Here is a 19,335-nt window from a genome sequence, read left to right on the forward strand (position 1 = left end):
GCATATTAAACAAGGTAGAAGTGATTTTGACATTTCTCTCTTTTGAACAGCGACTATAAACGGCTAAAATGTTTCAACTATAATTAATTTTTTTTAAGTACATAAATTACAATTAGAAATACTATTAAATCCATTGAATTTTTTAATAAACATTATACGTAGCTAAGCTGTACACCACNTTAAATCCATTGAATTTTTTAATAAAGATTATACGTAGCTAAGCTGTACACCACTTTATTTTTGTTTAACAAAGGAAACTGTCGTTATACGTAGCTCAGCTTTACATCAGAAGTCATGTTTGTATTACTTAAATATAAAAACAGAGATAAATTACAAACTTATGGCGTTTTCTTTTAACAATTTTGCCTTCTTATAAAAATATGGGAACATTTTCAGTAGGTTGCTTTTTATCCCAAAAAATGGCTATATTAGCAAAAAGTATGGCACTTTTGCTTAGTCGGAGGGCAATATTTTGAGAAATGAACACGTAAAGCTGTGAACGGGCTGAGGAAACAGGGCAACATTATTTCGAGAAAAGAAAACGCCATGATACAAACACAGAAGGTAGTTTAATTTATTGACATTCGTTGTTGTTGCCGAACCCTTCACTTTTAACAAGTTTATGATATTTAACTAAAATCATGCCACCAGAAAAAGTAAAAAAAATCCAATTTAATGAAGTTGGATGAAAATATTAAAAGTGTTGCGCGTTTCCAAACTGCCAGAATTCGGTACACCTGAGCAAACGTTGGAAAATACTTTTTTTTTTTCTGTTCCGAGGATAGGGTACGTAGTACGATCCTATGCAGTTTGATGACAAATTGCTGACGCAAAATATTTTTAAACCTCTAAACGATGTACCGTTATCCGTGGAACGAGGAAGAAGGTCGAGTTAAAATGATGCCCTGCAACTTGTAATAGTACCAATTTTCTGATTCTCGGAATTTTCTGATAAAGATGTGGTGCTGCTAAAAAATATATATACAAAAATATAAGCACGAAACTATGTATTTGTGACAAGAATTATCCACATAAAATGGAAACTAATGCAGTTTCGTTTTATAAAATTTAAAAAGTATGTTTGCACCATGTATTGTCTTCCCAGAGAGTTTTGCTCCACATCGAAATTCGTGCTCTTTTATTTTCTAAGTAAAGCGAATAAAACTTCAGACTTAAATTTAAGACATTCATAACAAAAATTTTATGAAGAAAATCCCCGCTACGTCCTCCCAAATATAAACTGGGACGCAAAATTGAAGCAAGTAACACAGTCCGACATGAAAATTTTCTCAGAGATAAGACTAGCCATTTCTAATACATTTTGGATCACTAAATTTATAAAAATAAAAACTTGTATATTTGAATTTTAATAAAATAAGGCGAATAGCAAAATCGGTTAAAAACGGCTAATTTATTTTTGTAAAACGGCTAACAAATCGGCTGCCGGCTAAACCGAATTTTCTCCGGCTGTTTGCTATCGCAACCGGCTAAATCTAGCCGGAAAACGGCTAAAATAGCAACACTGGTTAGAAGACTTGGTTGCCTGAAGCCACGGAATTTCAGAACTGAGTAAGAGAATTTTCTTACAATATTATGCACACATAACCGCGTCAGGACCTCGATTTACACTGATATACATACGTATGTAGAAGAAAACATTAAATCGTTTTTTATAAGTTGGGATGCTTTAGAAGTAAATATTTAACTAAACGTGCAAAAACATTGGGCGAATAGAAACAAAAAATGTTTAAAACAGTTTCATAAAACATTTATTTCGTTTAATGACGTGGTTTCCTTTATGAGGTATTCTTTTCTGTCCATATGTATATGTGCATATAAGATGCGAATGCAGCCAAAATTCTTTGAGGGTAATATTGAAGTAATCCTTAAAATTAGTATACGTACATACATATGTATGTACTTATGCTGCTGCATTTCCATGGTGAAATTATAAGCAGGTAAAGTAATAAAAAATCTTTCTCGCTTTATTTTCCTGACATGCGGCTATCTTATAAAAATTTTTAAAGGCAAATTTTAAAATAAGATAGGGTCAAATCTTTCATCTCGCTCTTATTACTACACCTGGTATAATTTCACCATGATGAGGTTCAATTGATGCTAATTTGTAGCAAACATAGCACGCGCACCTCATAGGGTTAATTTGTTTGTTTACAGTTTTTTGACATTATAACTAGCTACAAGAGAGTTCGAGCTAGTTGTCACTTCTACCTTGTTAAATATACCTTGGTTATACTTACATTGCAAGATTGCGCCGATCAGAGAGGATTTTTGAGAATAACTTTTGTGTGACGTCACACTGGTGCAATTGCGAGAGAGAAATGCCAAAACGTGAGCAAGAATGGAAGAAGAAGAAAAAATGTTGCAAGGAAAACGTAAACAAGTTGCAGAAGTGTGACGTCATGCAAACAACGATTCTGTCAAATTCGTTAAGAGAGGAATAGCGGTCCGAGATCGGCGCAACCTTTTTATTCTCTCAATCGTGAGAAGCAGCGCATCTGAAGCAGTGGTGTAAAAGCCTGATTATGGCAACTTAACGGAACGTAGAACTTAGAGAATCAAAATGAAACAGATTTCGCCGTGGCATTAAGTTACGTTAAGTTTCGGCTGTTCAATTATAAGCAACACCCATTTAACAGAATTTTTAAGAGAGAGCCGTAAGTTACGTTAAGTTGCCATAATCAGGCCATAATTATACTCGGCATAGAGTGCATAATTTCCCAGAATCAGCTGTTTAGTGTAATCAGTTAGTCTGTTCCAGTACTCCAGCATTTAGTTAGGAAAACATAACTGAAGAATGCTTATTCATAGCTTAAATAAAGTCGACACTAAAGTTAATTGCTGCTTTTTTTAATATTTTCAATGAAATGGCGGCAACTAACTTTATAATTGACTTTGTTTCGAATATAAATATGCCCTAATGTATGTACAAGAACGACTTCTCAGTAATTCCTGTAAATCTCATTGGTACTGGAACAGACTAATGAGAGCAATGAGAGTGGCATCTCTCTTTGAAAATGTCACATAGCGAAAAATCAAAATTTTCCAGACTTAGCTGCCATGCCCTGTCATGCGCTGCGTAGGATAATCGCTTGTATGCAAAGCTTATTAAACATATTCGATATGTGGCAGTATTCATGTTATGCGCTGCAGCACAATGCAAGTATAACCAGCGCTTAACTTTTGCCGACCACTGTTCTATACCTACTAAAACACTGCACGGATACATTTGAGTCGCCCAACAAGACATTTGTTAGCAGCAGTGTTGCCACTATTTTTTTCCTATCAAAATTTCCTACCAAGGCCAACCAAAACCTACCAAAAATTTTTGAAGTTTTTAAATTATTTATCCAATGCCAAGTTTATTAAAAATGTAGATAAGATAACATTTAGTAAAACTAAAACAAAGCTAGTATTACAAAAACAACTTGACTACGCATAACAATTAATTTTCTGTACAGACTTACACACATGTTTGTCTCTTTACACATACATATTATTATTCTTGTTCTTATTATTAATCTCGTCGGGGATACTCGCGCTGTGACCTAAGGAAAACCTTCACTCACATTATTTAATCCTTACTTCCTTACTTGCTTACTCATATTATAATTGCTAAAATGAGTTTGTTTGTTTGTTACGCTATCATGTTTCAACTCCTCAACCCATCATCATAAAATTTCATTTCAGCACAACTTAAAGTAAAGTTCCATGGAATTCAACGAGGTATAGAATTCTTTAATACTGAGTCTAAGTCTAGTAGAGACCATACTGCAATTTCCTTTATTAAAGGGAGTTATCAGACGCCGAGTAATACAAATTTTTCGAGTTTGGAAAATAAAGCGGGGGAAACAGGACAACTAATAAATTGTTAAATTGTAATTAGGAATATTTTACTCCATCTTTTACTATTACATCGATGCAAACTTTACCTTCGTTTTATAAAGTACATGCGAGAAGTTACCGATGTAGCTGACATATTTTACCCATTGGTCCTTTGTGTGCATAAAATAACAGAGTATTACTAACATATGTGTTTCTTATTAAAAATTTGCAAATTGGGATTTAATTTTGTTTGAGTTGAATATGGATCGCAACAATAAAATTTTATTATTTTGACTTAAAGAATTTAGCTTGGTTCCGTGGCTTATTATTATGATAGTCTTTAAAACACTTGGTATGTAAATTAGTATTGCATTTTCGGCATCCATACATAGTTTTTTTCCACACTGGAAGTAGCGAGAGCGTTTGTCCAGTTTGGTGTTGAAATGGTCAACGCGGTCCATTCTAACGGACAATTCTGATCTCGTTGATACTGTTTTTCCATGACTGTTGTGAGCGTTTGCCATAGGCACAATAATGTCCTCAACGACTGCAAGACGGAATTCGTATTGACTCATAGGTATTTTCCATTCATATTTTGCGCACGAACAATGCAATTTCCACGAATTAACCATTGCAGCGCCCAATGCGTTTGTAAAAAGTGGCCAGTACCATTTTTTACCACGCATGCTAATGCGATAATTATTCATAGCCGATATCAAATACAGTAAAACCCGTTTAAGTACCTCACGAAAAATTTCAGCTTTTTGAGGTACTTAGGCGGGTTGGGTACTTAAAAGAACCCGCTTCAGTACCTCGATGCGGGTACTTAAGCGAACATGATTACTGATGTACCCTGCAGTGAAACCCAAAACTAGTAAGGAAAAATATAGTTTACAACTAGAATTTCCTGACTGAAACCGAACTAGTTCGAAAATTACCAGACTTGTACCAAGTACAAACTATTTATTCATGCCCTGTTTTGACTTCGACAGTTTAATACAATAAAGTAAACAAAATATTATAACTTTTATTTGGGTATATTGTAAACCATTAAAGGGAGTATGTATTCAATTATAGCATTTTCAGTTTAAATGAAACTTTTTTCAAATTAAGTGAAACCTTTTTCAGGTTAAGCGAAACCTTTTTCAAATTAATTAAAACTTTTTTCAGATGAAGCGAAACCTTTTTCAAATTAAATGAAACCTTTTTCGGATTCAATGAAACTTTATTCAAATTAAATGAAACTTTTTTCAGATTCAATGAAACTTTATTCAAACCAAATGAAACTTCTTTCAAGTTAAATGAAACTTTATTCAAATTAAGTATTAAACATTTTTAAATTAAGGAACAGGAAACCAACTTAACCTATTAAGGGCCGTTTTCACCAACTCTGGTTAACACTAATCGCCAGTTAAACATCGTTGCCGATGCTACCGACACAATGTTATATGCATGGAGTCAGTAACGCCGGCAACGATGTTTAACTGGCGATTAGTGGTAACCAGAGTAGCTGAAAACGGCCCTACGAGCCGTTTGCACCATGTCTGGCTAACACTAAAGGCTCTGTTATGCATACTTGGCATTGCTTGAGAGTTGTCACATAAGGAATCTGTTAAATGAGCTTCGCGTGTAAGCTGTTACCCAACACACAGCATTACATACGTAGAAGTCTGTTGGTTTTTGATTTCTACGTAAAAACACGTACGTAACAGAGCCTTAACTCCCAGTTACACATCGTTATCGACGTTATCGACGCCATACTTATATCAGGGAGTCGATAACGCCGATCATGATGTTTAACTGGGAGAATATTTTTACTGTTGCTACACGAATTCAAAGCTGTCAACTATTATTTTCTTAAGGGAGAAGAGGCAAATAAAGTACAAATACTCTCCCTTCTCACTCACTCGCTTAAGCGAAATGTAAAATTTGGCATTTGCATAACAATTGTCTAATTATTTTCTTTTAACTTAAACAAACTCTATGGATTAGAGCACAGTCTAATCTACGGCAACATTCAACTTCGGTTCAAGAATAATTTTGACATGTCCCATTTCTCTTTTCCTTTTCACACCATCCTTTACATGTACTCCCGAAAACAGAGATATTTGAAGTTTTATAAGAGGAATTAATTTAATGATTTGCTTAGTTACCAAAACCCCTCGAAAATCACAACAAACCAACCAACCTACCAAAGCCTTATTTTAAGAAATGAAACTACCAATTTTGGTCCAATTGGACCGAAACGGCAACACTGTATTTAACATGCCTTGACCGTAAGGGAGAGCTAATTCAAAGTAATCCAAAAAAGAAGTTTCATTTCATTTGAATAAAGATTCATTTAATTTGAAAAAAGTTTCATTTAATTTGAACAAAGTTTCAGTTGTTTCTGAAAAAGGTTTCATTTAATTTGAAAAAAGTTTCGCTTAACATGAAAAAGGTTTCATTTAATTTGAAAGAGGTTTCGCTTAATTTTAAAATGGTTTCATTTAAACTGAAAATGCTACATACAAGACCTGTTGAATAATGATTAACAGGGAACGGATTTCATGGAAATTGCCTTTTTTCTGCTAAAGAGATAGAGTATATTCGATTAAGAATGTCCACGATTTAGCTTTCCCTGATTCCATATATACACATTTGATGTTGCTTTTTTTAAGATATTTGCCTTTTTTAAGATATTTGCCTTTTTTTGCCTTTTCTACCTTTACAAAAGTCATTATAGCATTTACAATTTTTTTTTTAAGATTAAAAAATATTCACATGCCCATGCGGCTTATAGAAGCGCAGGGACCTCTTGCCAAATTGTTGTTGGAAAAATTCAAAGCCGTTTTCTCAGCTAACGTAGGCTTGGAGACAATAAGGAGTGTGGATAAAATTGTAAAGGGCGAGGAAAACGCCCTTATTCCTGATAATATGAACGTTTCAAACGTTCCATATTTAAATTGGGCTCCACTTGTATCAACTTACGTCGAGCGCACATTTCGTACATTCAAGGCTTTTCTTCGCGAAAATCGAATGAAAATGCTGCCAGAAAACTTCAAAATGCATCTTGCGGTTCAATGTTACTACAACTATACAGATAAAGTTTTATGAGTTAGAAACTCGAAAGGATAAAATAGTCAAAGATTCAAAGTACAAATTTTTCATATAATGAAACTAGTTCATAGTTTTTCTCTTTTTACTTGTAATATAAACATTTCTAAAATAAATGTATTTTTTGATTATTCTTCGTATTTTATGTCTTTTTTTTGTGCCTTATTTTGCTTTTTTTGCAATACCAAGTGCCTTTTCCTGCCTTTTTCGCTATTTTATTTTGCCTTTTCCAGCCTATTTCGTTATTTTATTTTGCCTTTTTTATAGATTTTTAGGTCCTAAAAATCCATTCCCTGATGATTAATATTCATAATGTTATTAATTAAAGCATGTTGCTTAGGATAACCGTTTAATGAGTAATAATTAAATACGCAAAAAACGTTAATTAATTCATTAATTTTAATTACATCATTATTTTGTTATTTTTGCTCATTTTCAATTATTTTTTACTTGTTTTAATTACACGATTATAATTATTTGATTAATTTCTATTATTAATCATCATTGTTTGGTACTTAAGCTGCTTCACTGTAGATCAACGCCACCCATTGTTTGATTGTATTTGGAAACCACTTGTGCGGCAACCAAATGAATTTTTTTGCTTCGTGGTTGAAGCGTTTGGCTTTAGTTAATGGTTCATGGGAGTTATGGTTTGACATCACTCTAAAAACCTGAATTATAAGCATAGGCTTAGAATGAGTTTTTTTGAAAACAAATTATACTTTATGAAGTTTTGGACTGTCCCGTAAATTTCAAAATCGAAAAAGTTTCAAAAATATTTTTAGAATTTAATTATAAATAGACCATTTTATAAAATTCCAATGATATGCAAGTGGCGGTAATTTACTGTATAAAAAATACGTGAAAATAACTAAGAAAAGCACATAAAATGGAAATATAAAAAGCATTTCATCATATAAAAATGCTAAAATTGAACTATTATGATTTTAAACATGATCGCAAGCGGTCAAAGAACGTCCGCAAAGGTTGCAGTTGAAAAGGAATTAGGGTGGTTTTTGCCTTGGTTTTTCAAGAGTTTGTGTGTTGAGGATTGTCCTCCTCAAACGTGATTTGTCCTTCTATGTCCTCCTTTTGAGGTAAAATGCCCTCCTTTTCAAAAAATTCCGTTCAGAATATTATTATTTCCTAATCGTACACAATCATTGTATTTAAAAAGCGTTTACATTGTTCAACTTTCACTTAAATGATGTTAACTTTTGATTCAACTAACCACCAGGCGAAAACTATTGCTTACCATATGTCATTTTGTTTGCTAGATATATAAGTATATGTATATGTNCGTACACAATCATTGTATTTAAAAAGCGTTTACATTGTTCAACTTTCATTTAAATGATGTTAACTTTTGATTCAACTAACCACCAGGCGAAAATTATTGCTTACCATATGTCATTTTGTTTGCTAGATATATAAGTATATGTATATGTTTTTATCTTGATAAAAGATTTTGTAAAATGGCTTAAAATAAGTATGTTCGTTACATTGGAGCGCAAATCTGCTTAAAAAATTTTGGAAAACGCGTTATTTCACATCCAAGAATATAATCCAAAATAACACAGGCCTGTGCGGTTTCCCCTTAGAAATGTATTTCATGATTACGATTACAGTAATCTTAGTCCTTAAATTTTTAAGGTTACAACTGTTATAATCATAGTGGTACCGTTTATGATTACAATTAAAGTAATCGTAATCGCATATAATTTAAGGATTACAATATCGAATTCGTAACTATGCTCTCACTTTCCACATAAGCCTGCGTTTTTCATCGTTGATACAATGAAGTAAGCACAGCATTAGGCATTGAATTGGTACAGAATTGAATTAAAAACCCATTCGAGTGTTGATTGTACTAATTTTTATTATTTTCACAACTTTTCCGATGATTTCATCAATTTTTTCTTCCAAATCTACATACATGCAGGTACCGCAAAAATATTTAATTTTAATGAAAATTTTCAAATCAAAATGACAACTGACGGCTGTTCACTTACCGCCAACCACTTTACCGTCGTCCGCTGTAATTCTGGATAGAACTTAAATTTTCCAGTGAAAAGGTACAAAAGAACGCGAAGCATTTTCAACAGATTTATGATCTAGTTATGAGCAGTGAACTTATTCTTTGGTACAATTTATGGAAGAAACAGAAAAAGAACTAGTCCGAAGAAGATTTAAAGGATGTTGAAGCGATAAATAGGTGTACTTTCCCTTTTGAGCGCTTTTCCATGCACAACAGCGACTGTGTAGCGATCGTTTAGTACCCTTCGTAGAGTAAAAACCTGGCTCAGAAGCACAACAGGAGAAGTAAGGCTTTCCGGATTATGACTCATGAGCGTCCATAGGAAACTCGTTACCGAAAACCGCGAGATGATTCAGAAAATCCGAGACGTTTGTTATTAGCGTAAAAAGGGTTAAATAAAAATGTATAAAAAAATTAACAAGTATGTAAATTTCGTTGCCCCCCTTAGATAAGATCCTGGCTACGCCATTGTATATCACTATCTGCTCTGTTTTTCTTAAGAGCGAAGGGTTAATATGTCGACAACATTTAGACGAAAAAGCCGTGATTTCTGCATACTTAACTCAATTTTTGAGCGATATACTATTTTCTTTGCCCTAGTTATTGTCTGTGCACCTATGACTTATTTCAGTGGGCGGGGAAACGGAGATTTCTCCGATTAATTTTTATNAAAGTAATCGTAATCGCATATAATTTAAGGATTACAATATCGAATTCGTAACTATGCTCTCACTTTCCACATAAGCCTGCGTTTTTCATCGTTGATACAATGAAGTAAGCACAGCATTAGGCATTGAATTGGTACAGAATTGAATTAAAAACCCATTCGAGTGTTGATTGTACTAATTTTTATTATTTTCACAACTTTTCCGATGATTTCATCAATTTTTTCTTCCAAATCTACATACATGCAGGTACCGCAAAAATATTTAATTTTAATGAAAATTTTCAAATCAAAATGACAACTGACGGCTGTTCACTTACCGCCAACCACTTTACCGTCGTCCGCTGTAATTCTGGATAGAACTTAAATTTTCCAGTGAAAAGGTACAAAAGAACGCGAAGCATTTTCAACAGATTTATGATCTAGTTATGAGCAGTGAACTTATTCTTTGGTACAATTTATGGAAGAAACAGAAAAAGAACTAGTCCGAAGAAGATTTAAAGGATGTTGAAGCGATAAATAGGTGTACTTTCCCTTTTGAGCGCTTTTCCATGCACAACAGCGACTGTGTAGCGATCGTTTAGTACCCTTCGTAGAGTAAAAACCTGGCTCAGAAGCACAACAGGAGAAGTAAGGCTTTCCGGATTATGACTCATGAGCGTCCATAGGAAACTCGTTACCGAAAACCGCGAGATGATTCAGAAAATCCGAGACGTTTGTTATTAGCGTAAAAAGGGTTAAATAAAAATGTATAAAAAAATTAACAAGTATGTAAATTTCGTTGCCCCCCTTAGATAAGATCCTGGCTACGCCATTGTATATCACTATCTGCTCTGTTTTTCTTAAGAGCGAAGGGTTAATATGTCGACAACATTTAGACGAAAAAGCCGTGATTTCTGCATACTTAACTCAATTTTTGAGCGATATACTATTTTCTTTGCCCTAGTTATTGTCTGTGCACCTATGACTTATTTCAGTGGGCGGGGAAACGGAGATTTCTGCGATTTTTTATTAGTTCGGCTCTGAATGATTATGGGTAATTGAACACTACATATTGCAATACCTCAGCCTTTCCAATATCTTGAAAGTCTTTTGCGGTTAACCATTCTAACTTGCTATTGATTTGCGCAAATGAAATGTTACCTCTTATAAAAACTTTAATCAATGATGAGCCGTCATTGCTCTTCAGTTTATTAGTAAACACATTGGGCCTTGGGACACTATCTACCACTCGTGGTACGCCTTTCAATTATCCATGCTTGATTACTAAGTTTTTACTGTGGCCATCAAAATTTTTAATTTATTTCACTTTATCCGCCATTGTATTTCTTTTGTTTGCACTTTTTGTTTTATTTCTGTGTATTTGTAATTAACTAGAGTCTATTATAACTATTTTTATGTCTCTTTGTGACTTACTTGCCGGTCTCTTCCACAACGGTGGCTAGCATAAACTCTGTGGATTTGTCATTGACGATGACGTGGCAGTCGTCGATATCCGGAGAAAAGGCACCACCTCCGGGATCCTCCTCCTCTTCATTCGACCCGGACGCTGTGTTCGTCGCCGGCTCGTCAGGTATAATGCGGGCCGCATGCCTTCCGCTGTCCAACGCCGTTTCGGCAAGTCGACGCGTCTGTGCCACATTCTCAATGACACTGCCACCCGTCAACTCCGAGAGGTGCGGCGTCCGGGCAGCACGAGCTTTTTGTGCTCGGATACTTAATGCCTATTGTTCGTGACAGGACACAAAAGGCGGAGGAAGAAAGGAACATATTATAATATTACACTATGCGAAATTAAAGAGGAGTGCATGCAAAAATATGCTAGTAAGTGCACAAAAATATGAAATAGCTGTATGTGTTTGCATATTTTTGAGGAATTCGAAAAAAATAAATTTTAGCTTTTGCCTAATTACCCTGAAAATACTCCAGTATAAAAACACCATTATGATGCACGGAATGTAGAAACTGGTGAGTGATGAGCAAAGGATAAACATTGTGTTGTAGAATAGACACAGCCCCGGGTCACGATCAGGCGTGTTGTTGAGACCCATCACTATGGGCAAGCCGATAGCCACTGATATCGCCCAGGCTAGCAGGATTGTCAGGCAAACACGTGGACTGTTTCTGTGTTTTGCATATTCTATAGGTCGCGTCACAGCAATATACCTGAAATTATGTGCAAACCAAAATATTAATTTATGTAGTAAAAGATAGTTAAGACGTTTATCTAAATGTTTGGTCTTTTTGTGGATCAATATAAAAAGCTATTTATTTCTTTCACATTCTAAAGCGGATTTCGTTAAAACTAGTGGTTGAATTTCACTTTCCATACATTGTTCATTATATTTGCACTAAATATGTATTCTATGTCCTTTCTGCTGATAACAATTTTAAAATCCACAAGAAAAGGTATAAGAGTTCACTTCCGCCAAGCCTTAACTGCAGGTTATGCTTATTGGAAAAAGGTGGTGGTGTAGTTGTTAGCTATGCGCGCTACCACTCCGCAGCGCCTGGGTTCAAGCCAAGGTCCCGACTAACATAAAAAAAAAGAAACCGTTTTTTTTCAAATAGCTGTCGACCTTCGGTCTGTGTGACAACATCAAGGCGCGCGCCACAAATCGTAGGAGAAGCTCGGCCTAACACCAACATACACTTGTGATCAGCTAATTAAGCCAGCAAGATTTTGATAAATTTTGGCTATGTTTCTTTTGTTTATAATTTTGCCAAAAAAGTCTAGCTCATATATAACAAACACTACATAAATCCAGATTTTAAACTTTGTGCAAAAATTATGAAAAATCTGCAAAGTTTCAGCTAAATTTTCAAGTTTTTATTCAGATTTTTCATAATTTTGTTGATTACGCACTTTAATTGCCCATTAAATTCTAGGGTAATAATGTGCAAGTCTTAAGTTGCTAAAAAATCGTGTTGATTTTTAATAATTTTTTTTTTCTGACTTGATGACGCATTTTTTTCATACAAAAAAAATTTTCGAATTTATTTTGTATGGAAAAAAATTTGTCGAATTTATTTAGTATGGAAAAAAATTTGTAATGCAGTCAGAAAAAAAAATATTAAAACTCAACGCGATTTTTTAGCAACTTAAAACTTGCACATTATTACCCTAGAATTTAATGGGTTATTAAACTCCATACTCAAAAAAAAAATCTGAATAAAAAGTTGAAAATTTAGCTGAAACTTTGCAGATTTTTCATAATTTTTCCACAAAGTTCGAAATCTAGATTTATATGGTGTTTGTTATATAATGAGCTAGACTTTTATGGAAAATTAATAAACATTAAATAAACGAAAGCAAAATAGCCAAAATTTATCAAAATGTTGCTGGCTTAATTAGCTGATCACAAGTGTATTTGTAAGCGCCAATCTATTGTTAAGTACAGGCAAAAGAAAGTCAGAAAGAAAGAAATAAATCTTTCCAATCACCCCATTTTAAAATTCTTGGAACTTAGCAGGCCTCTTAACTGCAAAACTTCACGCTTTTGGTGGAAATGAGCTATAAATCTCTGTTAATTTAAACATTAATTTTAAGTTTTTCAAACATATTTTCTTAAAACAAAATTTATGTTAAAAGGCAGATAAATTTTAAAAGATACTAGGGAAGACGGTCTAAAATTGTAATCCATGCAAATTTTCTTTTATCACAGCGCACGGTAGTGCGCGCGAGTGACGAAAGCAGCCACAGTCGCATGCTGAAATGACTCGCTTANAATTTTCTTTTATCACAGCGCACGGTAGTGCGCGCGAGTGACGAAAGCAGTCACAGTCGCATGCTGAAATGACTCGCTTATATATACATGAGATTTGTTATCGAGATTTGTTGGAAAGGTCTTTCAGAGTGTGTCCACAAAATGTATTTAAGCTTCATAAACGATTATCCGAATTCTTAAGAATTAGGCTTAAAGTTGTGAAACAAAACACGTTTTTTTGCCTTTTTCTGTATTCTATAGGTTATTAACTTTCCAAGGATACCTTATATATTGAGCTCCGGCTACTAGTTGGAAAGATATAGAGCTTAAAGAGAAATTACAGAGAATTTTGAGTTTTCATTTAATTTCATGAATTTTATAATAAATTAAATTGTAGAAATTTCGCGCAGATGCTTTTNAAAAGTAGCTTATGTCGAAAGGCTGGCTTTAGTATAATGCGGCATTCCCTTTATTCTTTAAACGAGAAGAAATTTTTCGATGAGACTTAATAAGAATATTGACTTGCTAGTATCGGAACTATTTCTGGCACGTTTATTTGCCAAACGTTGTTCAACGGCTTAGTGCCTGTGAATCATTCGCAATCACATGCTGCGAATGCCGATTTATACTAAATCCAGCCCTTCGACATAAGCTACTTTTCCATGCGAACACAGATTTCATGAATTTTATAATAAATTAAATTGTAGAAATTTCGCGCAGATGCTTTTTAAGAGAAGAAGTGGGGATAATTTAAATAATATATTTAGCTTTACATGCGTATTTCTAGAAATTTTAGCTGAAAAGTTTGCAATTGTAATGATAATTTGTTGATATCTTTTTTTATTTTAATTTAATTTACTTTTATAAAAAAAAATACGCGAAAAAAACCAAATGAAAAACATTGCGAATATTATACACCGCCCGAACAAAGTATTGGCACAGCAAATTTTTCACAATATATGCAAAAGTTTTCATTCTAATATTTTTCCACTGATTTCGTATAAAAATATGTTTCATTCTACAACGAAAAACATAAAAATATAATTCCTAAACTTTGTGCAAAACTCGCGAAAATTCAGCAAATTTTCATGAAAATTTTAAATTTTTTAAGAAGATTTTTTAGAATTTGTTTGAGTATGCAGATTTGTAGCCCAATGAATTTTTTTATAATAAAGTGCAAGATTTAAGTAGCAAGGAATTACCGTTGATTTTTTCCACACAGTCTCTTCCATACAACAATTATTTTTCGAAAATACTTTATATGGAAAAAATGCAAAACACCTTCAACAAAAAAAATTCTCAAAAATCAACGCGATTTTTGACTTACTCCTAACTTGCATTTTATCACTAGAACTTAATGGGCTGCAAAACTGCATACTCAAAAAAATTCTCAAAAATCTGATTAAAAAGTTGAAAATTTTGATGAAAATTTGCTGAATTTTCGCGAGTATCGCACAAAGCTTAGGAATTATATTTTTGTGTTTTTTGTTGTTGAATAAACCATATTTTTATACGAAATTGGCAAAAAAATATTAGAATAAAAATTGTTGCATATATTATGAAAAATTTGCTGTGCCAATACTTTGTTCGGGCGGTGTATAAAGATCACTACAATTTTAAGTGAGTCTTTATAGTTATTTATTCGTTTTTACCAGGTTAGTCAGTAAATTTATACTCAGCGAAAAATGGAAATATATGTTTGAATTAAACATTCCAAAATAATAAAGTGCTAATCATTTTACAAATTTTCAAAACGGTTTTTTAATTTCCTGGTAGCTTTAAAATAAAACTTTAATACTCAATCATAAAGTTTCAATTTGTATAAGTAAACCTCGCCAACAAAGGGGCTTAAGCACCCCAGAGTAGAATAATCCCCTTCAAATTTTTTTTCAAACCCTACCGAGGATACGTAAAACTCGCCTGAATGTATTCGTCACATATATTCACAGATACTAAATAATACATGAAAAACCTGTGCACGCGCAAAACTATCTCCCTTTGATTGCTGAATCCAAACATATTGCGNTGGCAAAAAAATATTAGAATAAAAATTGTTGCATATATTATGAAAAATTTGCTGTGCCAATACTTTGTTCGGGCGGTGTATAAAGATCACTACAATTTTAAGTGAGTCTTTATAGTTATTTATTCGTTTTTACCAGGTTAGTCAGTAAATTTATACTCAGCGAAAAATGGAAATATATGTTTGAATTAAACATTCCAAAATAATAAAGTGCTAATCATTTTACAAATTTTCAAAACGGTTTTTTAATTTCCTGGTAGCTTTAAAATAAAACTTTAATACTCAATCATAAAGTTTCAATTTGTATAAGTAAACCTCGCCAACAAAGGGGCTTAAGCACCCCAGAGTAGAATAATCCCCTTCAAANGTAAATTTATACTCAGCGAAAAATGGAAATATATGTTTGAATTAAACATTCCAAAATAATAAAGTGCTAATCATTTTACAAATTTTCAAAACGGTTTTTTAATTTCCTGGTAGCTTTAAAATAAAACTTTAATACTCAATCATAAAGTTTCAGTTTGTATAAGTAAACCTCGCCAACAAAGGGGCTTAAGCACCCCAGAGTAGAATAATCCCCTTCAAATTTTTTTTCAAACCCTACCGAGGATACGTAAAACTCGCCTGAATGTATTCGTCACATATATTCACAGATACTAAATAATACATGAAAAACCTGTGCACGCGCAAAACTATCTCCCTTTGATTGCTGAATCCAAACATATTGCGCAGAGTGCTTTACCTATACAGTGTTTTAATCTAGTAATCAAAGTTCAAAAGGGGCATATTGTATTTCAAAAAAGTAATTTTGCTGCCTCCATGAGCCGATTTCTTAGAGGCTCGTATATAAGGCCGGCTGCACTGAACAATTGTTCACTTGGATCGCTGGCGGGTGGAGCGCTCAAGTATTTGCGGGCCAGATCTGTCCATTTGTCGTATTTTAGTTTAGTTTTCCACCAATCGAGATAAGCTCGTTTTTAGTTAAGAAGGGCCTTCAATTGAGCTTTCACATTTTCTAATGCCTCCAGATTCTACATCCGAGCCTTCGCTTTCACTGGAGGAATCTAAAATTATTTCTAGATTGTTTATAAGACTTTTAGCAGTACTTGTTGAAGACCCATCAATTTGGTTGATATACTACTTAACCGTTTAGCGCCTGAAGCTAAAAGCCGGTTATTGTCCGCACTCTGGTTAGACAGACTTAGAGCCATTTCAACAATATTAGAGTGGACTCTCTGCCCACGTACACATTTGCATTCGCAAAGCATTTGTATCATTTTACGCGAATGCGAATGTAGAATTCGAATGTGTAAAATGATGTAAATCATTCGCATAACGAATGCGAATGCAAATATTCTCAACATCCCTGGTATGCATATATTAAAATCCAATTCGATTGATTGCATGTTGATCTGTTGAACTAACATAGTTGAGTTTTGTTTTGTGCACAATTTGCATGAAGCGAAACAGACATTTCTTTGCTGTTATTTATTCTAGGCCTGCAACATCGATATCGATATTGGTGAAACATCGATGTTTTGAGACAAGATTAAGGGTTTCGAACATCGATTTTTTGCTTCGATGTTTTTCTTCGATGTTAATTTTTTTTTTTTTTTAAATTCTAAAAATCCTGACTAAAAAGTTGAAAATTTGCATGAAAATTTATTGAATTTTCCCGAGTTTAGCACAATATTTAGAAATTATATTCTTTGTTGTAGTATGAACCATATTTTTATAAAAAATTAGCAAAAAAAATTACACGAAAATTGTGGCATACATTGCAAAAAATTCTCTGCGCAAATACTTTCTACCGGCAGTGTTTATTTACCACTCGGTGCGGAAACTAGGGATGCAAACGATGCATCGATGTTTTTGAAACATCGATAATATCGGTTCAATTTTCGATGTTTGCCATCGATGTTTACAATTTACTAACATCGCGAAATTGACGATACATCGATGGAAGTTTTACCGATGTTTTAAACATCGACTTTAAGGAGACTCTCCGACCTTCTTTCGGTATGTTTGACTGACCTTAAATTTATTATTCGTTCAGATTTTTTTTGTTATTTATGGCCCTATAGCAATTATATTCAACAATTTTATCGAGCTTGAGGCCGTTTCTTATGAAAAATGTTATTGAAAATCAACAATAATTTACAAAAGGTAGAAGTTATAGCTGCTATTTCGGAGACCACCACATCTCCTCAGTGACCGCGGTTGAAGAAGTCTGATTAGTAGATGTGGTGATGTCCCATTTTTCATAAAAAACGGCCCCAAGCTCAATAAAATTGTTGGATTCATTCTGCATGATAATAACCTAGCCGTTAAAACAGAACCAAACACCCCTTAAAATTTTAACAAGATCAGGCCTATGATCTTTAGGCCCGAACGATCTTACGATGTTATGCATTTTGATTCTAATAATAGAAAGGGTATAGAAAGGATAATAAAATACAGAAAAATACATTCATAATTATTAAAGTATTCAATATTGCTTTAAATTTAACTAGAAATTAACAAATTGCAAAACATCGGAAACCATCGATATATCGGTGTTTCTCTGGCGATGTATTTTAGCCTCGATATTCTTTTCTCCGATGCATCGAAACATCGATGTATCGATGTTACTGCTCAAAATTTCCATCCCTAGCGGAAACCGAGTCAATTTTGAACATGTATCTATTTAAAAGATTTTCAAAGTTTCTCCAATTTGAATTCAGTGGGTTTGAAATGTTTAAATAAGTTCAGAATATAATGGGAATCAAGGCGAATTTATACAAGGTGGTAGCAAGAATACAACACACAACAACCACATGTATTTTATATCAGGGTCAAAATGTCAAATCTCAATTCGCCTCAAAGTTTATATGTATTTATCATCAGATATATCAGCAGATTGGACAACACCACCTTGTATAAATTCGCCTTCGTGTGAATCATAACGGAACTAGCTATTAATTATTATTGAGAAAAAATGCCAATTCTTCAGATTCTATATTCGAGAATTTGCTAAAGCATGGAACAATCTCGATCCTTCTTCCATCAAAAGTGGCCTCGACGATGAGTTCATTCGATTTAATTAAGCGATCAAGAATGTGAAGACGTGAAATAATTTCGCTATTCACAACTGGAAATGAACCATAGCCGTGCGAATTACGACCCTGCAAGAACAGTGACAATCATTTGACCGGTAAAATGACGGACAATCCTGACAGAAATACTCGTCATTACTTTGTATGAAAGTTTCTATCAAAATATTAAGGGCAATGTGCAAAATTTGATGGAAAAAATCGTATACATGTGAATCATCAATGATATAAACATTGATCACAAATGAATAATCATGCTTGATGGGATCTTAGGTCAGTATTGACAAATCATACTTGCTATAAAAGTTGGTCAAATATGACTGATCACAATTGATGGGTTTCGACGTCATATTAAACAACATGAGCTTTTCTCTGCTCATAACATTATTAAAATTTTTTGTTTAATTTTAAAACACTTTAATTTTTTTNTGCAAATTGTTTCAATTCTCTTTTACAACCCCAAGTGTGAAACGTGACGTGACGTGGCGTCACGTGACATAAATTTCCATCGTTATATTTTTGTTAGTAATGATTTAAATGAATATTTTAACGCAAATAAAACATGTATTTTATGTAGAATATACTTTATATTTTGACTTCAGCGCCAATTCAGGGTCAATTTATTAGAAATCTATGATTTATTATGTTTCAACCACATACGCCAAATTCGAACCAAATCAGACCATAAATACGGTTTTTCGAAATATCTCGACCTTGGCACCACCTAGGAAGACCACCTGCAAGAACAGTGACAATCATTTGACCGGTAAAATGACGGACAATCCTGACAGAAATACTCGTCATTACTTTGTATGAAAGTTTCTATCAAAATATTAAGGGCAATGTGCAAAATTTGATGGAAAAAATCGTAT

At 33.5% G+C, this 19,335-nt stretch overlaps 1 protein-coding gene across 1 annotated transcript in view; it reads right to left on the reverse strand.

Annotated features, from left to right (window-relative positions):
• The window catches only part of Dop2R (dopamine D2-like receptor), a 105,676-nt gene that overhangs the window by 27,491 nt on the left and 58,850 nt on the right, over positions 1-19,335 (reverse strand). The window contains exons 4-5 of the mRNA XM_017611285.1: positions 11,555-11,807; positions 11,058-11,365 (exon numbers count right to left, since the gene is read on the reverse strand). Of these exons, the coding sequence (XP_017466774.1) occupies positions 11,058-11,365; positions 11,555-11,807 (561 nt within the window). The remainder of the gene's footprint in view (positions 1-11,057; positions 11,366-11,554; positions 11,808-19,335) is intronic.

This window comes from Rhagoletis zephyria, unplaced genomic scaffold, assembly GCF_001687245.7.
Source record: "Rhagoletis zephyria isolate East Lansing unplaced genomic scaffold, Rhagoletis_zephyria_1.1 Rzeph_scaffold_00390, whole genome shotgun sequence".
Classification (NCBI taxonomy): Eukaryota; Metazoa; Arthropoda; class Insecta; order Diptera; family Tephritidae; genus Rhagoletis; species Rhagoletis zephyria.